Source organism: Gadus morhua, chromosome 12 (assembly GCF_902167405.1).
Source record: "Gadus morhua chromosome 12, gadMor3.0, whole genome shotgun sequence".
In the NCBI taxonomy this organism is placed as follows: Eukaryota; Metazoa; Chordata; class Actinopteri; order Gadiformes; family Gadidae; genus Gadus; species Gadus morhua.
This window is the reverse complement of record NC_044059.1, coordinates 8,775,357-8,799,627: the sequence shown is the minus strand read 5'-3', so window position 1 is coordinate 8,799,627 and position 24,271 is coordinate 8,775,357. Positions and strand designations below refer to the sequence as shown.

General features: G+C 45.5%; 1 protein-coding gene across 2 annotated transcripts in view; it reads right to left on the bottom strand.

Annotated features, from left to right (window-relative positions):
• The window catches only part of kdm4b (lysine (K)-specific demethylase 4B), a 44,557-nt gene extending 20,432 nt beyond the window's left edge, over window positions 1-24,125 (bottom strand). Inside the window, exons 1-9 of one of the 2 annotated variants that reach the window (XM_030371866.1) lie at window positions 23,977-24,123; window positions 22,634-22,658; window positions 13,569-14,353; window positions 12,478-12,653; window positions 11,675-11,789; window positions 10,722-10,915; window positions 5,838-5,887; window positions 2,680-2,783; window positions 224-361 (exon numbers count right to left, since the gene is read on the bottom strand). In XM_030371866.1, the coding sequence (XP_030227726.1) occupies window positions 224-361; window positions 2,680-2,783; window positions 5,838-5,887; window positions 10,722-10,915; window positions 11,675-11,789; window positions 12,478-12,653; window positions 13,569-13,928 (1,137 nt within the window). In that variant the 5' untranslated portion in view covers window positions 13,929-14,353; window positions 22,634-22,658; window positions 23,977-24,123. Of the gene's footprint in view, window positions 1-223; window positions 362-2,679; window positions 2,784-5,837; window positions 5,888-10,721; window positions 10,916-11,674; window positions 11,790-12,477; window positions 12,654-13,568; window positions 14,354-22,633; window positions 22,659-23,976 lie in introns of both variants that reach the window. The other variant, XM_030371865.1, reaches the window with a different exon arrangement.
• Between the last annotated feature and the right edge of the window lie 146 nt (window positions 24,126-24,271).

Here is a 24,271-nt window from a genome sequence, read left to right as displayed (position 1 = left end):
GTATGGCACCAAATAAATCAGACATGCAGCCAAGCAGAAAACAAGTGGAAGACATTCAATTAAGTTGAACATGGGTGCCAGAGAGGGAGAGGGGGGTGGGGGAGAGGGAGAAGAAGAGAGAGAGCGAGGGACAGAAAACGAAAGCTTAGTTTGTAAAAGCTGAAGAGCCAATACTTTCTTTATCTGAATGTTGCCCCATCTGTCTGGGATTTAAGTGCCTCACCTGGGTGGCCATCTTGCCGTAGTCGACCCAGCGTAGCGTGGCGAAGTTGGTGGACTCGGCGCAGTTGAAGCCGTGGTTGAATCCGGCGTGGTAGCCGTAGGGGAAGGTGATCATGAACTCTCCCTCGTTCTGGGTGATCTGGAGGAGGAGGGAGGGGGAAACAACCAGTTATAACGTGTCATATGTTCATATGAGTCATTCTGGGTGTTCTGAGGAGGGGAGAGGGGGAACTACTGGTTATATATTTAGGACATTTAGCTAAGCAACACAGACCACAGATTGGTCGATACGACGAATCAACACCTCCCAGAAGGCGCGGGTGGTCCTATAGAAGAAGCGGAATATAAATAAGAAGATAAAACTAGAAGATAAGCGCCGGGCCGGCAGGAGGCTGTGATTCCGTGGGCGTTGAATCACACCAACGTAAAGGTTGCTGCCGGAGCGTCCTTTTCATGCCATCGTTTACAACACTATTGACATCCGCGCGGCATAGCGTTAAAAGTCAATTTCCGATTGGGTCGCGGGTTTGGTTGCACTGCCCTACGTCGTCCAATGAAAACACCTCGAAACAGAGCCGTCTCCGGACCCAATCCAAGAAACAAAAGCGGGAACGACCACAATAAAAGACAGCGATCGTCGCAGTGCGCTGAGTGCCGAACCCCTGCTCCACTTTCCCTCCCAGCGATCCCAGAGAAAACCAAGGCGGTGACAATCTCAGCTCCCCGCCGTCTCATGGTGAAGGAGGCGTCTGCAGGCAGGTGCAGGAACATGTTCGCTGTGATAATGACACCCCAGGGGAGAGCACCGGGGGGGAAGGGGGGGGAGGTGTGGGGGTGGGTTAACTGGGGTTGCACCGTTCCGAGTTTAAACCAAGAAAACTTTTTGTGCTCCTGTACTTATTTCCGCTTATTCTCCCTCGTTATCGCTGAACCCCAGGAGGCTCTGGGATCATTTTTTTGGTCTTCCTTTTACTTTTCGCCGGGGAACACAAAACAGAAATACCTCACCGGAACGAGATCTCCTAAAAATGTATGCCAAGGAGTCACGTTTCTGGTTAATAAGAGGCTATTCTGATACAAGAAAACATGCGTTTACATTTTTTTATACATTAATGGTAGGGTCTTCCGCTCATGCCGTTGGTAGACGGGGTTGGTTGGTAATGAAACAAGCTCCCTGACCCATAGACCCTGCATGGCGGTTGCTACAGTCATCTACTACTAGTACTAAGCCTTAAGGTACGGCCACACTGAACGCGTAACGCGCCCAACCTGCCGCTTGATCATTGTGTGTCACAAAAAGGGTTCAACGCGCCTACGCAGCTAGATGAGCCCGCCCAAAACTTAATTTCCCCTGCTACTTTTCTTTTGCGCCACAAACACGGCTGTGATCGCCACCATCGCTGCGCTGTATTTGTTGCGGGAGTTCAAGGAGAGTAGGAAACCCAAACGCCGTCGTGTTTGGGTGCATGACATCCCCCGTAGGCGCTCACAAGCTGGGTGAGTTTCGCCACCTCCTCCAGGAACTCCGCCTGGATGACGGCCGGTTCCAGCGGTACTTTCGGTTGACTGGGGCCATGTTCGATGACCTGCTAGCCCGGGTTGGTGCCAGGATCTCCTGTCAGGACACCAACTACAGGCGCTCCATATCAGCTGCGGAGCTGCGGAGTGCCTGTCCTCCGTCTCTCTGCCAGTGACGTCGGGTCAAGCTCAACGCTGATTGGCTATCGCGGCTAAGCGTCACGCGTAGGAGCAAAAAGGTTAAAAAATGTTTAACTCTGCGCGTAGGTGCGGTGAGCGCGTTAGTTAGGTGTGTAAAACGCGTCTAACGCGCCGCTTCAGCGAGTGTGACGCATCTACACGCCTAAACCAATGGTTCCCTATCCAAAAATGCAGATTTCCTACGCGTCTAACACGCGTAACGTGTTCAGTGTGGCCGGACCTTTAGGCATGACACAGAATACTGAGGCCTTTTCCTTAACCAGATTTGGAATCTAATAAATGGGGTCTAGTAATACCTGAAATATTAATAGATAACGTTCACTTTAAAGTTACTTAAAATTGATTCTTTAGGGAAGGCAGCCTTGCAGCGGCATCTGAAAATCTGTAGTGCAGCAGTGGTGGTAGTGGAGCTGGTGCTGGAGGTGGTGCTGGAGGTGGTGCTGGAGGTAGTGGTGGATGTAGTGCTGGATGTGGTGGTGGAGGTGGTGGACATGGTGATGGAGGTAGTGTTGGTGCTGGAAGTAGTGGGTGTGGAGGTGGTGCTGGAGGTAGTGTTGGTGCTGGAGGAGATGGTGGATGTGGAGGTGGTGCTGGAGGAGATGGTGGATGTGGAGGTGGTGCTGCCGGTGGTGTTGGTGCTGGTGGTAGTGGATGTGGAGCTGGGGCTGGAGATGGTGGATGTGGTCGAGGTGGCGGGAGCAAGAGAGGCGGCGTGGGTGGTGTCGAGGAGGGACTCACCCTGTCGAAGGGGATGCTGTACTTCTTGAGGATGGACGGGGAGATGAGGGTCATCTTGTGTCTCAGGAAGACGTCGCAGCCCTGGGAGCTGCCCGGGAAGAAGCCTTCAGGGAGAGACAACGGACAAACGTTACACCAAGCACCTCCGCCAAGTCCTACGGGCTAGCAAAGACGAATAGGAAGGAACGTGGGGAGCATGAGGGAACATGGGATCGGGTTGGGGTGTTTTGACCAGTAGCTGAAAGCCAAATGTTTCCCTATCTGGGAGACACATCTGAAAATAATTCACTTTGATAGCAGCCGTTGGATACCAGAAAATATCTCAATAAATAACGGAATATGAATCACAATGCGTTTAAAATGAAGACGACCAACAACATTGACATTAAAGAGGCGAGTAATTAAATGAGGAAATGGAGGCAGACGCCACTGTTGCAATTTTTCTGTTATGTTTTGACACACACACACACACACACACACACACACACACACTTAAAAGCTTCCTCGGTGTGTGCCATATGTTTCTCGTCGGCTGGGGCCAACACAGACACACCAGGGGGGCTTCACTTTAGACAACCCATAATTATGATTATCATTTCCATTTACCCACAACCCTTCCTGCTCAAGCCGTCCGAACGCCAGGTCGCCAATGGACAATGATAACCGTCACTCTAGAGTACGCTAAGAGACCATTGGCGTCATTGGCCCGGAGAATGGCGTTCTCCCGCGGTTCAATTGGCTGGGGCGACGTCACCGGCCCAACCTCTGCAGTTCTTTTGTTGGTGGTTCAGAGGAGGACACACGTATGAAGCACTTATACAAGAACCTAGCCGGGAAGTGATGGTTGCCATTTATTTATTTATCCTTTATTTAACCAGGCGAAGTCCCATAGAGATATTCAAATCTCTTTTAAAATGTCAAGGGAGCCCTGGACCTCATCTCGAGAAGAGGTCCAGAAGACACACAGCAGAGGTCCATTATCACTTGAGGGGTTTCTGTTTTCCTTCTCCTGTCCTTTATTTAGGACTTTTTAGGACTACAAATATGGCTGCTCTCGAGTCCATCTGGTTCCATTGGTGGAGGCTTACCAACAACAGCCAAGCCCCCTGCTAAAAGGCCTGGTTGGTTTCACCTGGGGCCCATCAAGCAAGCACATGATTAATAATGAAACATAACGAGGAACTAACAATGGCAAATAATGATGTTTTATTTTGTAGAATGAGGTCCTTTTAGAAAAAATAGATGTATCCATCTTTCTTTCTCTACTCGCCTCCACGGATTGGGGGGGGGGGGGCTTGGCTAGGGGTTCCATCAGAGTGCTCTCCCAGTTAAACCCAAACACAAATGACATTATAATAGCAGTCTATTTTATCATTCTACTTACACACCATTGTTCCAGTGTCTGCTCCCAGCTACAAAGGACACACACACATCCACACGCGCCCTGCCACTCTGGCTGCCTGCCTGCTTGCTGGGGCTGATAAAAGGTGAATTATGCGCAGACATCGCTGGGTTATTAATCCCCATTAAAATGCAGCTGGCTCAGCAGCCTCTCTGTGGGCTAATATTAAGTTAGAGCCTTCAGTCTGCCCTTTGGGCTGGAAAGAAATTATGAAAAACCCCAGACACCATCCCGCCTACACCTGTGCAGAGCCTAAACCTTTCAACCAACCCGTCCCAACCCCTGCTTATTTTCTATTAAATCACAAGGGTGCAGGATAATGTTAGGAAGCTTGACTCCCTGTCTAAAAGGTTCTGGGTTCGAACCCGGACCCTTTAGGCTGGGGGTTGCCGAGCGGACCTTCAGTGCGGATCACACTGGGTGGTCAGGAGGTGGTACCGCAGACGTTGGTAACGCAGACGTTGGTAACGCAGACGTTGGTACCGCAGACATTTGAACGGGTGAGAGGGTGCTTGTAAAAAAGGTGAGGGTCGTGGCTGCGGGGTGCTGTAGCTGCCGGCTGGAGTGGGGGATAAACAAGATTTTGCTGTGACTGAATAGCAAAAAAGGGAATAATTGTTCTTTTATGGACAGGACAGTGAAGAGACAGGCATGTAGCATAGGTCCACAGGTGGGAATCGAACATGGCTCGTTACAAGGCGCACTGCCTACGTGGTCGGCGAGCTATCAGGCAATCTGTGTATTTACTTGAAGGCTTTAGTCATCCCCTGTTTGGGTAGACACGGTCATGGTGAAGAAGGGGACTGCATTTGACCTAAAATGGCAGTTTAATATTTTGAGCAGACGAGAGATTCCATGTTTGGACATTTGCCATCTGTTAGGTTGTGTCTAAACACCACTTAGGGAACATGACTGGCTACAAATGCTAGTTGATTTGAAATTCTCAAACTATTGGCTTGTTTACTTAAAAATAACTAAATTGATCAATTCTACCAATTAACATAGCAATTCTGTCCAGTCTCAGGGTTTATAGTTTTGACAAGATTAATGATTCCCATTCCCTTTTGACCTTTATTTACCGTTACTGTTGAACAGCCGACTTAATGCCTTATTGCTTTCAGATTCCTTATTGAGAAAATATCACAATTATTATCTTGCCACGGATCTTTTCCTTCAAGTTGGGGATCATCAATGTCTGCCTCCATCTGGTGTAGTGTGCTTACATCCAGATTTTGACATTCAGTAAAAAACTGCTGCAAATGTCTGCATATGCATGTATTGAGAAGAAGCAAGAAGGTACGAGGACATTGGACAGTCTGCAGTTATGCTAACATGGTAGCATGCTAGCCTGCTAACGGTCCCAGAGTTTCAAAGTACATTCATTACTCTAGAAAGTTGCAGCTTTTAAATCACCTTTATTTCCTCCAACACTGACCTTAGTTTAGATATATATATTTCAATATAATTTCAAGTATTAAAGTCAACACAAACACACACACACACACACGATTGTGTATGCGTGTTCCTCTGATGGAGTGTCCATTTTGCTGTGTAAACTGGATTTTAAACCACACAGAGGTTACACCCTGGACAATGATCACAGAGACACGGCACAACAAGGACAAACCAGGGAGTTTTATTTAAAAACCCAATCGAGGCGGTGAAGAGATGGGACGTGTGAGTGACTGAGTGAGTGAGTAAAGAGAATTTGGAGGAGGGTAGGTCATAACTGACTGCGTGTTGCAGGTAGACTCACCTTGTGCCAGCCTCTCCAATCTCTTGCCATGCTCAGGTGGGATTGCATACCTGTGGATAGGTAGGGAAAAGAGAATAGCATAAATACGTATTTCAAATGAACCCATAGACCATCTAGTAATTCATCATCAGCAATTTGAATTTAGTCATTAACAAGACAATTTCATCCAAAGCCTTTTTTTTAAGTCTTCCTCCTCCAACAGATTGGGTGACAACTAGAAAAGTCGACTGTCAATGCGAGAGAAAATACATTTGGGATGTGTTTTAATAACTTGGCATGAAATCTGACATGAAAATGCTGATGCATCCGAAGGCATTTGTACTTCTCCTGGCTGCCAAACAGACGAGGTGAAACAAAAACACAAACGAACATCCTTCTTCTTCCGACCATCTAAAAGTCAATATGTTGTTTCCATGTCCGTTTTAAGGGACACAACACGTTCAACCACAAATAACCCGATTGCTAGATTGGTTTACACACTGCCCAATATGGACACCCTAGGATTTAAGTGTTTAGCCAATAAAATAAAGACTCGGGAGATTTGTCACCAACCATCACACCGGTGGTGTCCATCTGCTTTTTATAACACTCCCTAGATGCCTGAAAATCTGCTAGCATTTGTATCGATGAAGCCAGCGAAGAAGATCAATGGAATGAGACAAAACATATAGTCAGAGACATTAAACAATGAGCTAGGGAGAAAAACGATGACAAAGATTTACACAGACAGTGAGAGAAAGAGAGACAGGGAGAGATAGGGAGGTAAAAGGTTTAGGTTTGGGAAACATAACCCTCCCCCTAAACTACGGTACCGCAGCACCCCCTACAGGCAAACTCTTAAACCACACAGGATTTGCCTGAAATGTACCGTGGCAGCTTTGTGCAGCAGGAACCATTCATCACAGTGGCGATAAGGTCAACCCTGTTCCGCCGTTTTCTGTCTCACTGTTGGCAAGCTGCCATAGTGAGCAGACTAGAGAACTGTGGTTAAGAGTTTAGGGATGTGAAGTTGTTCATCTGACACGCGGTGGGACCACTATTGCCGTCGCATCTGTCGTTTAAGAGTTTCTTAAGAGCGAAGAAGAGCTAGGGATTTCTGTGTGGTTAAAAAATTGTAACAATACAGATAATCATTTGACTGACAAATCACTTCTGGACATGATGCAAGAAGCTTCTCTGCACCTCATGGTGCCTAGATTCCAGACAGAGATGGGAATCAGAGCCTAGTAGGTTTAGTAGGTTCAGAGCCTACTAAAATCAGGGGCCTGAAGAGCAGCAACTCCTTACATCTCAACTACCGGTAGTTCAAAAAAGGGACTGGTCATATTTCGTTGGTACTACAGAGTACCTCTTCACGTTGTATCAATTGCCGCCAAATGTCGGTACCTGAATGGCTCCGAGAACATCTTGTGGCTGAGAGAGTGGGCCAGACAGAGGATAGAGCACAAGAAAGAGAGAGCACGTGGGACTTTGTTGCTGCTGGTTCAATGGGTGCGGTAAAACAGAGAATGGGGAAGTCACGCTGTGGTTGTTTTCACTAGAACTGGAAGCAGTCAACGCTCACTGCAATAGTTTTTTTCAAAGCTGGCCAGTAAAACATACCTTTCAGGAGACAAATCCTGTTCAGACTCAAAAGTACATGTAAAAGTCGTACCGGGTTTCATAATCTTACGTTTCATGGCCACGTAAGAGAGATAAACCCTCAGTGGTTGATGAATCTGAGGCATACACGCCTCATCAACGTCGTCAGGTAACAAATTAGCTATAGAGATAAGTTGTTGTCGGAGATGACTGAGCTTTTTTGACAGTAGCTTAGCACTTTTTGGTGCATCCAAATTAACCTCACAATGAATTCAAATGGTACGTGAATTGCGTACTATTCCCCCGTGGGAGGCACTGGCACTACCACCCCAAGCTCTTGGGAAGGAAGTCACATGTACTTCTCCAGGGACACAAGACCGCGTTCTCACGCTACTATGTGGACTGACAGGGTAGGGGAAGTAGGTTGGAGAGGGGACAGGGTTGGAGAGGGGAGAGGGTTGTAGAGAGGGGCATTTTTTTGTGTGGTGGCGTTTAAAATCTTCTACATAAAAAAGGTAGAAATTGACACGTCTTGAGTTTTATTACAGAAAGGAAAAAGTACCGAAAAGGGTCCCATTGGTTCCTGGTAGCGAATTCAAGGTACCGGAACCAGTTGAAATGTGAACGGTACCTATCCACAGAGAACAGCAAAGGCAGCCTGTAGCGTGACTAGTGGAATGATAACAGCATGTGCATGTGTGTCGGACAGCCTGTGTGTGGTTATGCGTTAGACCACAGTAACAGAATGGAATGGGTGGGACTGTTCAACCATATGAGTAAGGGTGCAACACTTTAGGTGAGTCACGGTTCGGCTTTGCTCTCCTCACAAAGGCCAGAGTAACATCTGGCCTTAAAATCTGCCTATATCAGTATATCTATATTTATATGTATAGATATGTTCGTAACCTGTTCGACCTGATAACTTGTTGAAGCTCAACCAGTTTGACAAGCTCCCGCTAGTACAAGTTATGTAACTAGAGGACGGTCACAGATTTAACAGCAACTTTAAACGTATTTTGTCCACGTGTGGAAACCTTAAGGCTGCCAGACTTAAAGTGGATACGCAGATCATCTCTAAATTAGCGATTGCTTTACCCAGACTATCTAGAAGTCATTTAAATTTAAATTCATCATTGTGCGTGGGTAAGCATTGGCTTTGCGTCAACGTCTTTATTCATTGACTTGGGGAGTTATGGTAGCCTAGCTTCTGTTCATGTGAGGGGAAAAACACTTTTAATTACTTTCAAAAGATTTCCAATGCAAACCACCATCTTTTTGTATAGTTAGTGGCACACGTTTTGAATAAGCAACTATTCAGAACGTATGGGAAATCTTTGAAAAGTAATTAAGAGTTAATTCCCCTCACATGAACAAAAGCTAGGCTACTGTAACTCTGCAGGTGAATGGAAGTGGCTTACGGAGACAAAAATGCTAACCCAGTGAACTCCCGTTCAGTATGCAAAATGGAATTAAATTACCCCAAATTGGGGGATTTCTCTGCATATCCCTTTAATGCTGTGGGAGCTAAGGACGGCTCTCTATTCTCTCCCATTATGGTCTCAACTATCCAGCGATCAATCAGTGCAACAACATCTGAGCTTATCAATAGTCACCATTGTTTCTTGCAGTGCTTATGGTAGAGTATAGAAAAGTGATAATATATAAGTATTGTTTACAATAATGATATGGCCGCGAAACACATTTCCTTAACAGTTCATACACTCGCTGAGGGCATTCTTCCATTCATTCAGCCATCCATCCATCTATTCAGTGATCAATTGATCGTGTAACCACCTATGACCGTCACACATGATCACAGAGTTACAGATAAGCAACAACAGTTTATCTGAAGGTGACAAAAAAAGGAAAAACTGGAACACCACTGCTGCCTGATAACCAATCAGCAGTCAGCCCACAAATAAGGTCATTATCAAAACACACCAGCCTCTTACCAGAAATAAACCCGCATGGTAATCAATCAGATAACCAGATAGGAATTAATTAAAGGTTCAAATCGTTAAATAGCATCCAGGGTCACTCCAGGTACCTCACTTGATGTTATGCCATTACTTTAGTTATTCAATTGACTTTAGGGGAAGAAAATAGAAAATACAATTTTATAGTGAATGGGTACATGACGTTCCATGTGTATGTAGTGGCCCCTGGTGGACAACCGGAATACTGCACATAGATCACACCTTTAACCAGTTGATCTTAAAGGAGTTCCTGAACAGACACACAGGTCAGAAATACCAAACAACCCATAATGTTGTTTATGTTTTAAACTAAAACCAACTTTATAAAGAACACCAAAGTCAACCAATGAATAAACATTCAAACTAACCGCAAACCAAGCTAATCGTAAACCAAATCTAAAAATAACCACTTTTAGAAAGTTTGGTCCTCAGAGCTTGAAACTTAAGCCTCCGAGGGATGTCTGGAGTCCTAACAGCACACGGTGTGTGTGTGTGTGTGTGTCACAAACGGCTGCACAGAGTAAGCCGAGCTGAGGTCTGCGGGGGAGGGACCCCCGGCTATTACGCACGAGAGGCGGATATAAAACACGACACTGTGCCCTTTTCTTTAGAGAATCATGAAGACGGGGACGCACACACACACACACACACTCTGCAGGAGTATGCCAACCCTGAGAAATGATACTCTGTGCATGCATTTAGTTCCTGTCTGCCAGCTGGCTGGGGGGGGGGGGGGGGGGGGGTGTGTGTGTGTGTGTGTGTGTGTGTGTGTGTGTGTGTGTGTGTGTGTGTGTGTGTGTGTGTGTGTGTGTGTGTGTGTGTGTGTGTGTGTGTGTGTGTGTGTGTGTGTGTGTGTAAAACCACCAACTGGAACTTGCAGAGATAAGAGTAGTGGTAACCAAAGAGCTGTGAGAAACAACCTCCAAAGAGCAGGCCGGGAACCCCTTTGTATTTTAACTGGTGAAGCAAGGCTTTACACTTGGGTCAGGGGTTGGATTCCTCGCAGGACCACCCCTGTTAAGGATGCACTGTGTAGTTTGGTGACTTGCTTTGGACGAATGCGACTGCTAAATCCAAATCGCATACAACTATATTAATTGTTTTTCTGCAAAAGATGCAATTCCTACGTTTCACCAAAGAAATCCCGATATAAAAACATGGTTTTCTGCTGCCTTTCTGGTAGCCATCACTCAAGCTGCTTTTTTCGGAAACCAGGCTTTGCAGCACTGGGGATTCATGCAAAGGCACAATTTACATGCTATGCTGATGTCTCTCAGCCCCTAATGAAATGTAGTAAAAAGCACCATAGGTTGCTTGGTGTACCCACCATGACTTGGACTGTCCGAAGTGCAGGTAGTTGATGCTGTAGAGGTCCATGTCCTCTGTGTGCCAGGCGAAGGTGGTCTTCCACATGCCAAAGTACATGTAGGGGGTGTTCACCCCCTCGATCACGATGCCACACTCCTGCTCCACCATGTCAAGCAGGGTGTTGAGATGCCCGATGTTCCACTCCTCCACACCCTAGAGGAGCAAACGACACAGAATCAGTCAGAACAATAATCCTACGTATTATTTCAAGGGGCCTTTTGTGACAGCCAAGGTCACCTTACAATTCAGAAAACAATCCAGAAAACAATCTAGAAACAGCAAGAGCTGGCATAGCCAACAGCATGATCGAAACAAAACATAAGTTGGGGGAGACACTGTTGGGAGGGGGGGGTAAGAACAGCAGCCCAATGGGGATACGAGGGGACACGCCCGCTGGGGTAGACATTACAGTGGGCAGGCCAGTTGGACCAGATGGTCAACCTAACGGCTCGGACCCAACAAAAGAGCATGGCACTTGTTCACCTTGTGTTGCCTGCACGTGCGGGCGGGTGATTGCGGCGGGTGTATTGGGGGGGGGGGGGGTGCGAGTTGCCACGCTTGAGGCAACTCGTTTGGTGGGGCCGAGCCAGAAGAACAGCCTAGTGTGGTATTTAGGCTGTTTGACTCCCAGAAGTCACCCTGTGGGTTCACCCCCACCCAGTGCTGCAAGGGTAGGCTTCCGGGAGCAAGATGTCCTCCCAATCTCAATGTGTGATGCAAATGTGTTTCTGAAATATAATTAACTGTATATTTTTCTCTATTATTTATTGATCAAGTTGATTGATGAAGTCGATTTTTCTCCATTATACAGAGATCTTCAGAAGTTATCGGAAGACAAAAAACTCAAGAATAAACAAGGGAAGGCTTTCGCTGAGATGCAACAGTAGAACCGGTGAAAGGAGCGGTTCTTACAGGATCATAGATGGAACCGCTGACGTCTGCGCCGTATATGGGCGACACAAAGGTCAAGTTCTTCCAGTACTTCCTCTCCAGGTCGTCAAAGTCCTTGTGGCGTGGTGTGCAGTACCTAAACACACACACAGACCGTTTGTCATGCATGGATCTGTATATGGGGAGTTGTTTTGAAGTTGGAGGGGTTACATGTGGCCACTAGAGGGAGACAAAGGAACAAGTTCTAAAATTGTTGTCTCCGTTTCGAAAATCTGCCCCATATGACATCACTAGTGGGCGTGTCTACCTAGATCTGTGCTGGATAGATCAGTCTACCAGCCTACCCAGTGGACTGAGGTAACCGTTGCTCATCTATCCAGCAGAGATCTAGGTGGACACGCCCACTAGTGATGTCATATGGGGCAGATTTTCGAAACGGCTTGTAAGGCTAATCACATTGACACCTGGTGGTATAATATGTCCCCTTTAAGGTCCCAGAATACAAACAATATCCTTTTTTAGTGACTTCAGAACGCTTATGTATATTGTTAAAACATCAAAGCTGTTAATGAACAAGTTAATTAATGAGTTTGGAGGAACGGTTTCAGCCTTCTCCAACCCTTCAATACAGTTTGCAATGGTTGTGGCAGTAAATCAACTTATAGCAACTGTGCACATGTAATATTCTCGGCACCAATTTTGCTAAAGGACCCTATTTAAATCACTATAATAGGAGATTTCCATTCAAGAGACTCAAGAGGCCATTTCCGCTGCCGCCTGCTGGTGAAGCGGTGACACTGCACCCGAGAACCACCGCCGCTCACTTGTTGCTGTTGGCCAGCTTGCGGTACTCGCTGACCGTCATGGACTTCTTCTGGATGTTGTACTGGGTGAAGAGGCCCGACTGGCCCGTCACCACCTGCATGATGGGGGCGGGGATCACCATGTCCTCGATGGTGTCGTAACACTTGCGTGGCTTCCAGCCCTCAGGTGGGATCACCTGAGAGAGAGGGAGGGAGGGAGGGAGGGGAGAGAGGAGAGAGAGGACAAAGGAGAGATGTTTAGCATTTTGAGTATTTGCATTAGATATTTGGCTTCAAAGAAAGACAGTAAAAGGTTTGTGTGGTGTAGTGGTTGTACCCATGTTATTCTGTAGTAGTAGTAGCAGCAGTCGTCGTACCCCACTACACATTATAGTGTGGGTTGTTGTGCCCATAGTGTTTGTTGTTATTGCAGTAGAACAACAACAACAACAAGTATGGCAGTGGAACAACATCAAAGTTGTGTCGTGTTAGAGCAGTTGTCTTCCAACCACATTCCTTCAAGAGGAAGTGATAATAAACCTGGCCAGTGGCCAACAACCTTTACTATAGTATTTTGCCTCCAGAAATGTCTATCATCCTATTAAATTAAAACCCTCTCGAGGAAGGACAATTACTCTCGTGTAGCAACTGACAGCAACAAGCTCCTGTTCAGTGATTTCACCACCCGAGATCACGCTGTGTCAGTCACCACGTGATCAGGGGATTCATAGATACCGTATGTGTACAGTATCTATGAAACCCCATGATCACGTCTATTAACTATTCACTATTAATTATTCACGAAATAACTGGGGTATACACCTGTTATTTGGTGAATTATTAGACGGTTCGTTAAACTAATGGACAAGGGTACAATAGAGCATTGGGGCCCAAACCCTTAATTTACATATGCAAACGTATCATACGCGAAGGATCAAAAATAGATAAACCGTCTGCAGTGGTAGTGCAGGTGCTCAACCAGGGTGGGAGAAGTGGTGTGTTTACACCTCTGTGGCGTTACTTAACCAACAGCAACTACAAAAGAGGACACAGCTCCTACGCACGCCAGGCTTTGGGGGAGGGGGGGGGGGGGGGGGGGGGGGGGACTCTACCTTAGCCAGGCCGGCGCGATGGGCTCCCTGGGTCTCCATGTACGCAACGTATTTCCTGAAGTCCTTGAACTCCTCCATGGTGGGTCGAAAGGTCATGATCTTGCAGCTGGGGTTCTGAGCGCTGGCGGGCGGCTGCGGCGGAAGCGGGGGCAGCTCGGGGACGGGACCCGGCTCGCCGACCGAATTTGAGTCGGTGGACTGGGCCGACGTCGAGACGGGAGCGGCATCGGCATCGGGAGGGGACGCCAGGTCGGGGGGGGCATCCGTCGTGGTCTCTAGCCCGGCTGGGACCTCTCCCTGGGCTGGGAGGAGCGCTGAACGGGGGGGGGGGCGTAGAAGCTTGAGTGGGTTGGAGCACATCAGGAGCCTGCAGAGACACCATCGGCGTGTCACTGAGTGTTTCCGTCAGAGTATCCATTGGGGGATCCAGGGGGGTAGCCCTTGGTCCCATTGGTAGATCTATGGGTGTTGCCATGGGATTCATTGGTGGCTCAAGGGCTGTGGTAGTGGGTTCTGTGGGAGGATCTCTGGGCCTTGCCAGAGGATCGATTGATGGATTCGTGGGTGTGGCCAGGGGGCTCGTTGGTGCAAGTCCGGCCGTGGTAGTGGATACTGGTAATGGATCTACGGGCATGGCTACTACAGCCTTGGTTGATGGATCTATGGGTTTGGTCTTGGTGGACTCCATCGGCACATCCATTGGTGGGTCCGCAGGCGTATCCATGGGAACATCTGGTGGCGAGTCTTTGGCCATAAAAGGAGTCCTGTATAGGCAGCTGTGAAGCCTGAAGAAAGGGGAAATATTCTTTAGTATAAAAGTCGTATGTATAATAAAAAGACATCAAAGTGAAAAAGGCACAGCTTTTGGTTGTTTGACGGATGTATGCCATCAAACATTGTCTGTTTTTGTGCTTCAGTATCTAAGGTTTAGCATGAATACTGAAAGGAGTGGCAACCCAGCCTTGGTCCTCGTATCGTGCTGTATCATAGCCAAGTAGAGTCATAGTGAGATAACAAAGGTGGAGTTTAAAACCTGACCAACCCTTATTAAAAAAAGGTCTTTGTCATTTTCTTTGCCAATTCAAATCGACAAATAATTTAGTCTATGAAATGACTAAAAACATAATTGTCCAAAATGGATAACTTGCTTGCTTTTTCAGACGAACTGCAAGCAAGCATGGAGGTATCATTTAAATAATTTAAAACTAAGAGCCACCATATATTGCATCATAAATGGGACATGAAGCCACTCCAATTCTCATGGTTTCACCAACTGGTGGTTGGTGAAAGGCCTATGTAGGCCTAGGCCGACATATATATCAGTCCTAATCCTGAACGCACTGTGCATACATTTATTCACGGCATTTCCCCCCCTGAAATAATTCCATATTACCAAAATCCAAAATAGCTTGTGTGACAACTACATTTATCTTAATGTGCTGATTTCTGAAACATACTTTGCGCAGCAAGAGAGCCGACTTAAGGTTTCATTGATTGGCTCTCTAGCATAGAATATTTGTAGACATTAATAAAAATGCAACGTTCCATTCATTCATTATCATTCAAACACGGCTATTGCTGACCCGATTAGGAGAGCTTGGTTTAGATTCTGCCCATATTGTGGCAGGATGAAGTAGGCTAGGCAGGTATGATTCCATTGCGCTGAATTTCGACGGGGGAGGGGGGGGGGGGGGGATATAGGACGTACAGGCTATTATGACACGGCTCTTCTCAATGCCATGGTGGAACGCTCCGTTCACTTGCATGGGCCCTTCACAACAACGCCAGCTTCTTCGGTTGCTAAGCGACGTCAACGTCTTTGGCTAACTATTTCTCTGCTAATCAACACTACGTATGGTAACAAATAAATTGTAAAAAGACACCTTGTGAAGTTAGGCTATTTTTTCGTTTGGCAAGTAGCCGCTCATAATCGAAAATAAGCCCCTTCAGGTCGAAGCACCTCCGTTTCGCGTCGGTGTCCGGTTCGCCCTGTCTGGGCTTATTTTCCTGATAATTACCGGCGTTCTATTATCCCACTTAACGTCAATATTACTCTGCATTTGGAAGGGAAAATAGCTTTATTTGTAATTACAATATTATGAGGCTCCAAAGATATTTGAGTTTACTGCTTTCATGGGAGCCAGACCTCTCTCTATGGGAGCTCAGCTCCCACTGCCTCCCACCTAACTCGAACCCTGGCTATAGGTCCGTCTACACTGCCGAGCCGGTTCGGTCGCAGCTTGGCACGCCCGACGATTTCACCTTCTTATCTCTAGTTTCCTGTGTAAAACCGAGGGGGTCAAATCCCCCGTTCGTCACGGCGCGGGGTGTCTTGGTTCACTGGGGAAGGCGGGGCTGTGCACGGAGTCTCTGACCTCTTTAGAATAATTTGTATTATTGCATACTCCCGAATGTTTTCTTTTTTTTTTATGAATGAAGACACCCGCATGCAATAATGAGTTCACTCTATAGTAGGCTAACGATGCTCTTAGCGTCCTACGAGTACCCTGGAGCACTCATTAGCTACGAGCGTTTTCACGACGTTCGTTACCAACGATGCTTTGAGGAAACGGTGTGAAAACTGTACGATGCTTGTACGACGCACTTCAAGATCCACTTAGGCTAACGATGCTTTCGGGAAACTGGGCCCAGACTGTTTGGGATCTACAACAAAACAACGTAGCCTTAAATTATGCTGAAGGAGCTCAGCTTTCCCCTGCACGTACAGTTGGAAAGAGGGCTTGGGAAATAGGAACATAGGAAAAGGTTTTGGAATATACGCCAGGACAGTGTGATAATGATGACAATGGAAGTTGAGAGGGGAAATGCAAAGAAGATCTTTAGAAGATGCAAAGGTAACGATGGAGCCAGCAGTCTTTCATGAAAATTGTTCATGCCGATTGATGATTTTATGAAATGTTTAATCCAAGCAAAAGAGGATTAGTTTGGACATACAAGTAGAACACCTCTAAAATGTTGAAAACAAAAATAGACCTCTTAACTGACTGACAAATATGGTATTTGATTGAAACATCCCCGGCACAACCACATTAAGCAACATGCCAATGACTAAAATAATCGGCAGTTGGTAGTGAGCCAAATTCAGAATTCGACATAACCAGACACAAAAACCTATATCATAGATAAATTTGCGTTTTCTTTGGAAAGCCTGCAAGGGAGATTAATTAAACTGAACCGATGACTGATTAGTTTAGGAACATGGCATTAATAAGGTGCCAGTAGGCGTTAGGCATCTTGCTCGCTGATGCCTAAAGACATTGAGGATCTAACCCTTTACCTTTTTGCTGGGAGTCAAAGACATTAACCGATGCAATATGCAGAGTCGTGAAAGCATCACTTAAAGAGGTCAACACTAAGGTTAGGTATATGATGAGTGTGGTTGATGACACTTTTCCCAATTGGACCCAGACATTGCCGCAGACCATGCCAACTGAAGTAGTTGTAATGCAAAACTGACCTGAAAAACAGGACGAAGCTGAGTAAAACACCTTGGTACACCTCACTCAAAACTGTGGAATTCAAGCCTGCAGCCAGCGCCTAATAACTTAAACCCTCCGTGATTGATGTAACCAAGGAAAAGATATCATCAGGTAGTCAATGAGCAAGTTGGATAAGTTGTCCGAGATAACTTGACTATTCTCACTGTCTTGATTGACGTTAGCTTAGCATTTTGGGTATTTCTCGGTCCGTATTACCTGAATTGCATACTATATAATGGGCAATATTGCAGTATGAGAGGGCATATAACCTTCTTGAAGTTTCGGTAAAACAATCAATTGTAATGCTACCGTTAAGTGAAATGAACAAAGCATTAAATCAATGTCATGTTTTAGAGTGAATATCACCTAGTGCATTATCAATTTGTGGATCACAATAGGGTAATAGCTAGGGCTGTAACGATACACAAATTCACGATTCGGTTTGTATCACGATTTTTGACCCACGGTTCGATACATCCCACGATTATTTTACATTTAAAAAGCATTTTAATTAAACAACACTTAAATACCAATTATCTTAATGTAACATTTAATAACAAATAATTTTGAACACTGAACAGAATTGAACCGAAAGAATACTATTAAAGTATAGCTAAATTAATAAAGAAATAACCAAAGATTGCAGTTGGAGGATGCTTTTTGCTGGTAGGCATATTAGGGCCCCTTTAACTGTTTGGTTGGTTTATTCAAATATCCTTATTAGCGCTTCTTATTAGGCTATGTAGCTTAAATAATGACATAATCAGGCCGTATAGAATGCAACATGTTTAATAGCCTAACTTTCAATAGATGAGGAAAAACATGAACATCGCAATAACGAGGCATAGTGTTACGAGTAGCATATGTGTATGCGTGAGAATGGCAGTGTGCGTATTCGTGTGTGAGTGACGTCAGCGAGTGAGTGGACGAGCGAGGAGAGCGAGCGGTAGCGCGTGTGTCTAGTGAAGAAGCGAACGAATCCGGTAGAATAAAGTACCCATCCTGTCAATAATCGGTGGCCGCTTCATTCCGACCTATAAGCAGACAAACGGCCAGTCAAATCACACAAAACAATAGAGACAGGATCACACAGGCAATTTTTTTCGCGCTTTGCCCACTCTGGATAAATGTCGTTCATATCGCATATGAGGACTTCGACGGCTGTGGAGAAATGCAATCCTCCGTAGCCACGGAGAGCTGTGATCACAGAGAGGGCATCTCGTCACATATTTACGGCATCGATAGGAGGGGGCGCTGTCAGCAGACTATTATTTAGACAAATTATTAGCAAATTTCAATCGGACAATTTGACCGAAGAGTTAGAACACACCGCGAGACAGGTTCGTGGCTTTGAGTAGGGCTGGGTATCACTAGGTACCCCACGATACGATACTATCACGATATTTTACCCACGATAACGATAATATCACGATACAGCGATTCTGCGATTATCGATATATTGCAAGAAATTTCACCCACGATACATCACGATATCTGTGTCACTGAAGAAATTCTGAATTTATTACAAAAACATTTTATGCAAAGTAACAGAAAATTAGAAAACAAAATAAATGCAGAAAACATTTCATTGCTTAGTTTCATTCGCTCTGTTTACAGTGGATGTATCGCAATGGCGAGGCGCACACAGCCTTTAGCCGTGTTCTGTAAATATTCTAGAACACACGGGAGTCCTGGAGCTCTATATCAAAATATTATCATATAGCCTACATAGATATCTATATAATATATATTATATCCGCCAAAAGATGTGTGATCCGATATTATGAATCTCAAACGACCGCGTTGGGTTCTCCGACGTTCCTGGTTCTTCAACGTCCTCATCAATGTGAAGTAGACCAAACCACGACAAGGAGGAGAAAGGGATTGTTCCCGGGCAGCGCTTAGGCACCTCCGCCTCCGGCGGTGGTCCCTCAGCGGGTCTCAAGCTGGAGACATTCGCCGCCAACAATCCCTTTCTCCTCCATGTCGTAGTTCATGTTCTTGAGGGAGTCAAAGCCAAAGTTCCTTCCCCCCAATTCATTCTCAACCTTGGCTGAGATAACCCCCAATACGAGTCTCGTTGTAGAAATACCTGAGACGAGAGTCCGACAGAACGGTTATCCAAATAACAAGGAAGTGTACAACACTTGCGATACAGTCCTGGAGCTCTATATCTAAATAATATCATATAATACATAGAAATCTATATCATTTAATACATATTATCACGGCCAAAAGCGGTGTGCGCCTCCAGACGATATAATGAATCACAAACGACTTTGTCGGGTTCTGCGACGTCTCTGGTTCTTCCACTTTCACATCAACCTGAAGTCGACTGAACCGCGCGCTGCCGGCTGCCGGCTGCCCGCTGCCGGGCGATGGTGCCTCGCGGCAACCGGCGGCATGACGCAGTTCATGTACTTCAGCCAGTCAAAGCCAAAGTTCCTTTCTCCCAATTCCTTCTCAACCATGGCTGAGATAACATAACCCCCACAACAGTCTCGTTGTGGAAATACAAGACACGTCAAAGAACCGACAAGAAACACTTGCGTTACAGTGTGTGTATTCACACAAACACACACACGTGGCGCTCGCACGGTCGAGTCTCATTGGCGGGCCAACGTCTCTGGGCGGGCCAGGCAGAGTAAGGGGAGGAGCTGAGATTCCTGATGACGTCAAGAATACAGACATTCCAAATCAGCGCACTTGAGCCTCCGTTTTTTCAAAGGCGAGCAGAACAGCTAGTGCTCGTTTTACACCAAACGCAAGTTTTAGCAATTGGGGGACCATAGGCAGGCTAGGGGAACTCACATTTATGTTAGAAAACCTCATAAAGTGAAATTTTCATGTCATGGGACCTTTGAATATCGATATTTGGCGTCAGCATATCGATAACGTCCCGCAAGACGAAATATCGCGATATGTCGCAGTATCGATATTTTGGCACACCCCTAGCTTTGAGTATCGCGATTTTCGGTTTGATACGCGTATCGTTACAGCCCTAGTAATAACACAATATCTGATTATTTGGTACCTAGGTAAGGATTTGATGGCAATAAAGCGAATTTGAGCAAAGATAATGTGATGAACAGGTAAATATATCTTAGGAACCCACTGTTAAATGTTGACATTTGAACGCCGTGTTGACCTGCCAGGAATTCAATCACACCAACCATACTAAATTGGAGCCCCCTAGTGGCTTGAATCTGCAATTGCAATAGCATGTGGAGCGGGTGGAATAGTGCGGCGCGAACGACTTTGCTCACACGGATTTCCCGTGATTCTACTTATGCAAACGATGCAAGCAAAAATGTGTCATTCCCTCGAGTTGAAATATCTGAACTTTCCCGCGAATTTCGCTGGATGCTGAATCGCTCGTGCGAGAAAGGTTTGCGGTTTGCATGAGCAACCTCGCCAGAGTTACAAGAAAAGAATAGTTGCTTCGCTTATGGTGTGTACGCAACTTTAAAAAGGGAGGTCTGGGATCAAATTGGTTGGATACTTAAAACAGCTGCTGTCTCTGGTTGGTTTCTCATGGTGCCCAGATGCTGCATTCACCCCAAAAGACACATTTGTCGCCGGAGAAATCATAATCTGTCGCTGTGCAAGTTTTGTCAGGCGAATTTGTCATGCCACATCTTTTGCTCCCCAACGTTGCTTCATGCGAATTCATTCTCAACCAGGGCCGAGATAACCGCCATTGTATGTCTTTACCTGTTGAGGAAGAGGGAGAGACGTCGGAGAACCTGACGTATTCTATTCATATTATTGTAATGACCATGAAAGAGGCAGTGAATCAAGTATTGATTAGACAGTGATTTATTAGATACCTAATAAACCGTTGGAACACACAAGAACATAACCATAGCAACGCCAGTAAACAAACCCCGCGAAGCCCAATCCCTAAGAGAGCTCCCCGCGCTACGGCCATCCGGAGGCGCACAGAGCTTTTGGCCATGATATTATATATACAATTATATTATATCGTATATATATATATATATAGAGCTCCGGGAGTCGCAAACGGCAAGAAACATTCTCCTCCATGCTGCGGTTCACCCCGGACTGCACTGCAGGGAACGGTTGACCGCTGATTGGCTGTTAGGTTACGCACGTCACTCAGTGGCCACGCTGTTGAACGCTGATTGGCTGTCATCACCCGAATGACGCGGCAAAGTTGAAATATTTCCATTCGAGGGAAAGTGTCGCCCTGCAAATCCCCGTGAACGCGCTCGGCCTTGCAGGGCAAAAGTGCGCTGCAAAAATATTGTTGCAGGTTTTCCCTAGCGAAAAGTTCGCTTGATTCGCATCTCTACGTTGACTACTTGACTTCGTATGGAATCGTGTCGCCCCTTCTCGTTTGGTGTGAACGCACATAGGAAGATTAGGGGACAACTTATTTAGAGATCTTTTTTTAAATTCAGTCCTAATCATACCCTTCAAATAAGAATTTTAACCCAGTTTACACAAGATGACTCACAGCTATGAAACGTTTTTGCTTAGCTTTCCTTTAGCGTGACCAGAGTAGGACGAGCATCATAAGATGTGCAATTTGGTGGATCTTTTTGATATAACGTGTCTAACAATACAGTGAGTTCATGAATTTCTTAGCATGGAGAAACCTAACCCTTGCAGTGTGAATAACATGCTTTACCAGTTGAGTTAGAAAGCACCAGTACTGTGAAACCTTTGGAAGGACAAAAATAGAAGTGCATAATGTTGGATGACCAATATAGTCCCAGTCCAGATGTGAAATTGGAAGAGATAACCCAGTGGAGAAATGTGGGGGACATCAGCTGAATTCGTTTTATTTAATGGATAGTCTGTTCTACTCACTATAAAAATGCCCTTAAAACTGAAGGAATATATGGAATGTATTCATATTTGTTCTGCGTGTTTTAAAGGGGACCTATTATGCTTATCGACTTTTATGACCTATAAACGTTGTTATAATGATTGATAGTCATGTTTAACCATACACAAAAAACTATGTAGATTTGCGGGAAACTCTTCCTCTTATCTGGGCGCTTTCAGCCTTCTCTGTCAAAGCTCCGTTTCGTCCTTCTCTGCCCCCTCGCCCCCCTCCTGCCAACCCAACTCCGTTGTGATTGGTTACCTTCCTTGGAGCACGGGCAGATTTGAGCAGGCATATGGGGGCGTGGCAGGAGTACGTCTACGTAGATGTTTCCCGGAAATGTGAACAAGTGAATCGCAATCGTTGTCCCGAGTGTTTAGCGCTCAGCACAGCCACCCCAGACTGTCAGCAGGGAATACGTCGAAATGCATGTACGTCATTATTTGACACTTTAGTATGATTAAACATGACTATCAATCAATATAACAACGTTTATAGGTCATAAAATTCGAAAAAGCATAATAGGTCCCCTTTAAGGATCTACTGTCCAACATGAAGATGTAAACAAATCCAACGTGGCCGTCGCGTGCTCATTGCTGCCCTCTTATGGTCGGAATTTCCAATTTAAATTGTTGGAACTTTTACCAGATAAAAACTTGGCTACATGCAATTAGCAAGTTGATTTGCAATGTGTTGTTAAGGTTACTTACTTAGAATTCCTTTTTCACTGTCGTGCTGAATGAATCATAGGGAGGGAAGTGTAGAGGAAAAAGAGTGAGTATAAAGTAAAAAGGCTTGCGTGATCATGGCTAGAAAGAAGTCACCTCAGGTCACGGTGCTTAGACATGGTGCTACCGTGCTATGCACAGAGTACAGGATTTTGAATTGCATACGCTCCCTTATCACCTCAACATACAGACATCAATCCAACAAACAGATGTCCACATCAACATATTACCACACATATGCTCCCAATTAACTCGTTATTGCAAAGGTGAGCACTGCGTATTATATCATTCATAAAAGCGAAGATGTGAAAAGCATTAACATTTGTTTTTCGTACACTTGGGACACAATTCACAACTGAACACCGAGACCGATTGGGGAACATGGATTGTGGGAACTGCAATAACAATCTTGCCTAATCGCCTAAAAGTTAGATTACTAGAGTATAACTTCTCATTTCATAGGGATATGTAGTTTTAAACCCAATTTACAAATATTGCAATCTACATAGCGTGACATCGTGCTGATTGGCAGAATTAAACTTCAACCTGTTTTTAATCAAGTATGAAAACTGGGTATTGTACAACATTGCATCATTACGATGATATGCATTGTCACAAATTGTAGTACAAGACGGAACAGCTCATTGACATTGAATTATGCAGATGCAAAGATCTTTGGCCATTCGTGCAGCAGACATGACAACTCGGTAAAACTGGGTTCTACATTTCTTGCACTACTATGCATAATGTGTCACCCAAAATAAGGACGGGTCAAGGCAACCAAAAGCGGCCTGCGCGCAGCTTCCCCCTAACTTATCCAACGGGAAAAGGTATTTTTAAGGGTTTTTTAAAGATATAACCCAACAAACACACGCTTATCGTGTCACCAACGCGTTAAACCACCCAAATGTGTTGCATTTGATAGTGTGGTGGTTTACTCGTGCATCCCCGTCCCTGGGCTTAAAGGGTCTGAACGCCGCACAGTGGCAGTGCTGCCATCTAAGAGCACCGCTGTGCACAGCAGTCAGTAAGCAGCGATTTCATGCTATAATGCAGTCGATTTCCTTTGTAGGGGTATGTGTTTGTACGCATACGACCCGTACGAATGTTGTCTCCACAAAACGCCCGGTATATTTGACGTTTAGGCCTTGAAGCCACACATCTCATGGTTTAAAAGGCAGGCTAACTTTAGCCACCTAGCTAGCTGAACCTATATCTGCAATGATAAAGTCAACAAAACATCGCGACGACGGTTTCGTTTACCAAGCAAAAACACAGATACAACGGATAGCAAAACTGATTGTCAATGCACCGGGTTACGTTACCTCCTGCTGTTATATCCGTGTTTTCTGCGTAAACCCAATCAGAATGCTTTCGTTTTGTTAAAATGTACTAAGATCGATTATCTTTTAGCATTGCTAGCTACTGCCTCCGTCAGGATCACGCCACGCCCTCTTAAGAAATACAACTTCGCCATTGGCTCAAGGGTACGAGTGACGTTATTCGCCGAGGTGATTCCAGAGAAGTCGACGGAACGGTTTGTTGATTGCCCACTGGATTAACCAGTAGCAAAGACACCATGCTCGCCTACACGTCGTGCACGTAAACCTTTCATTTTGG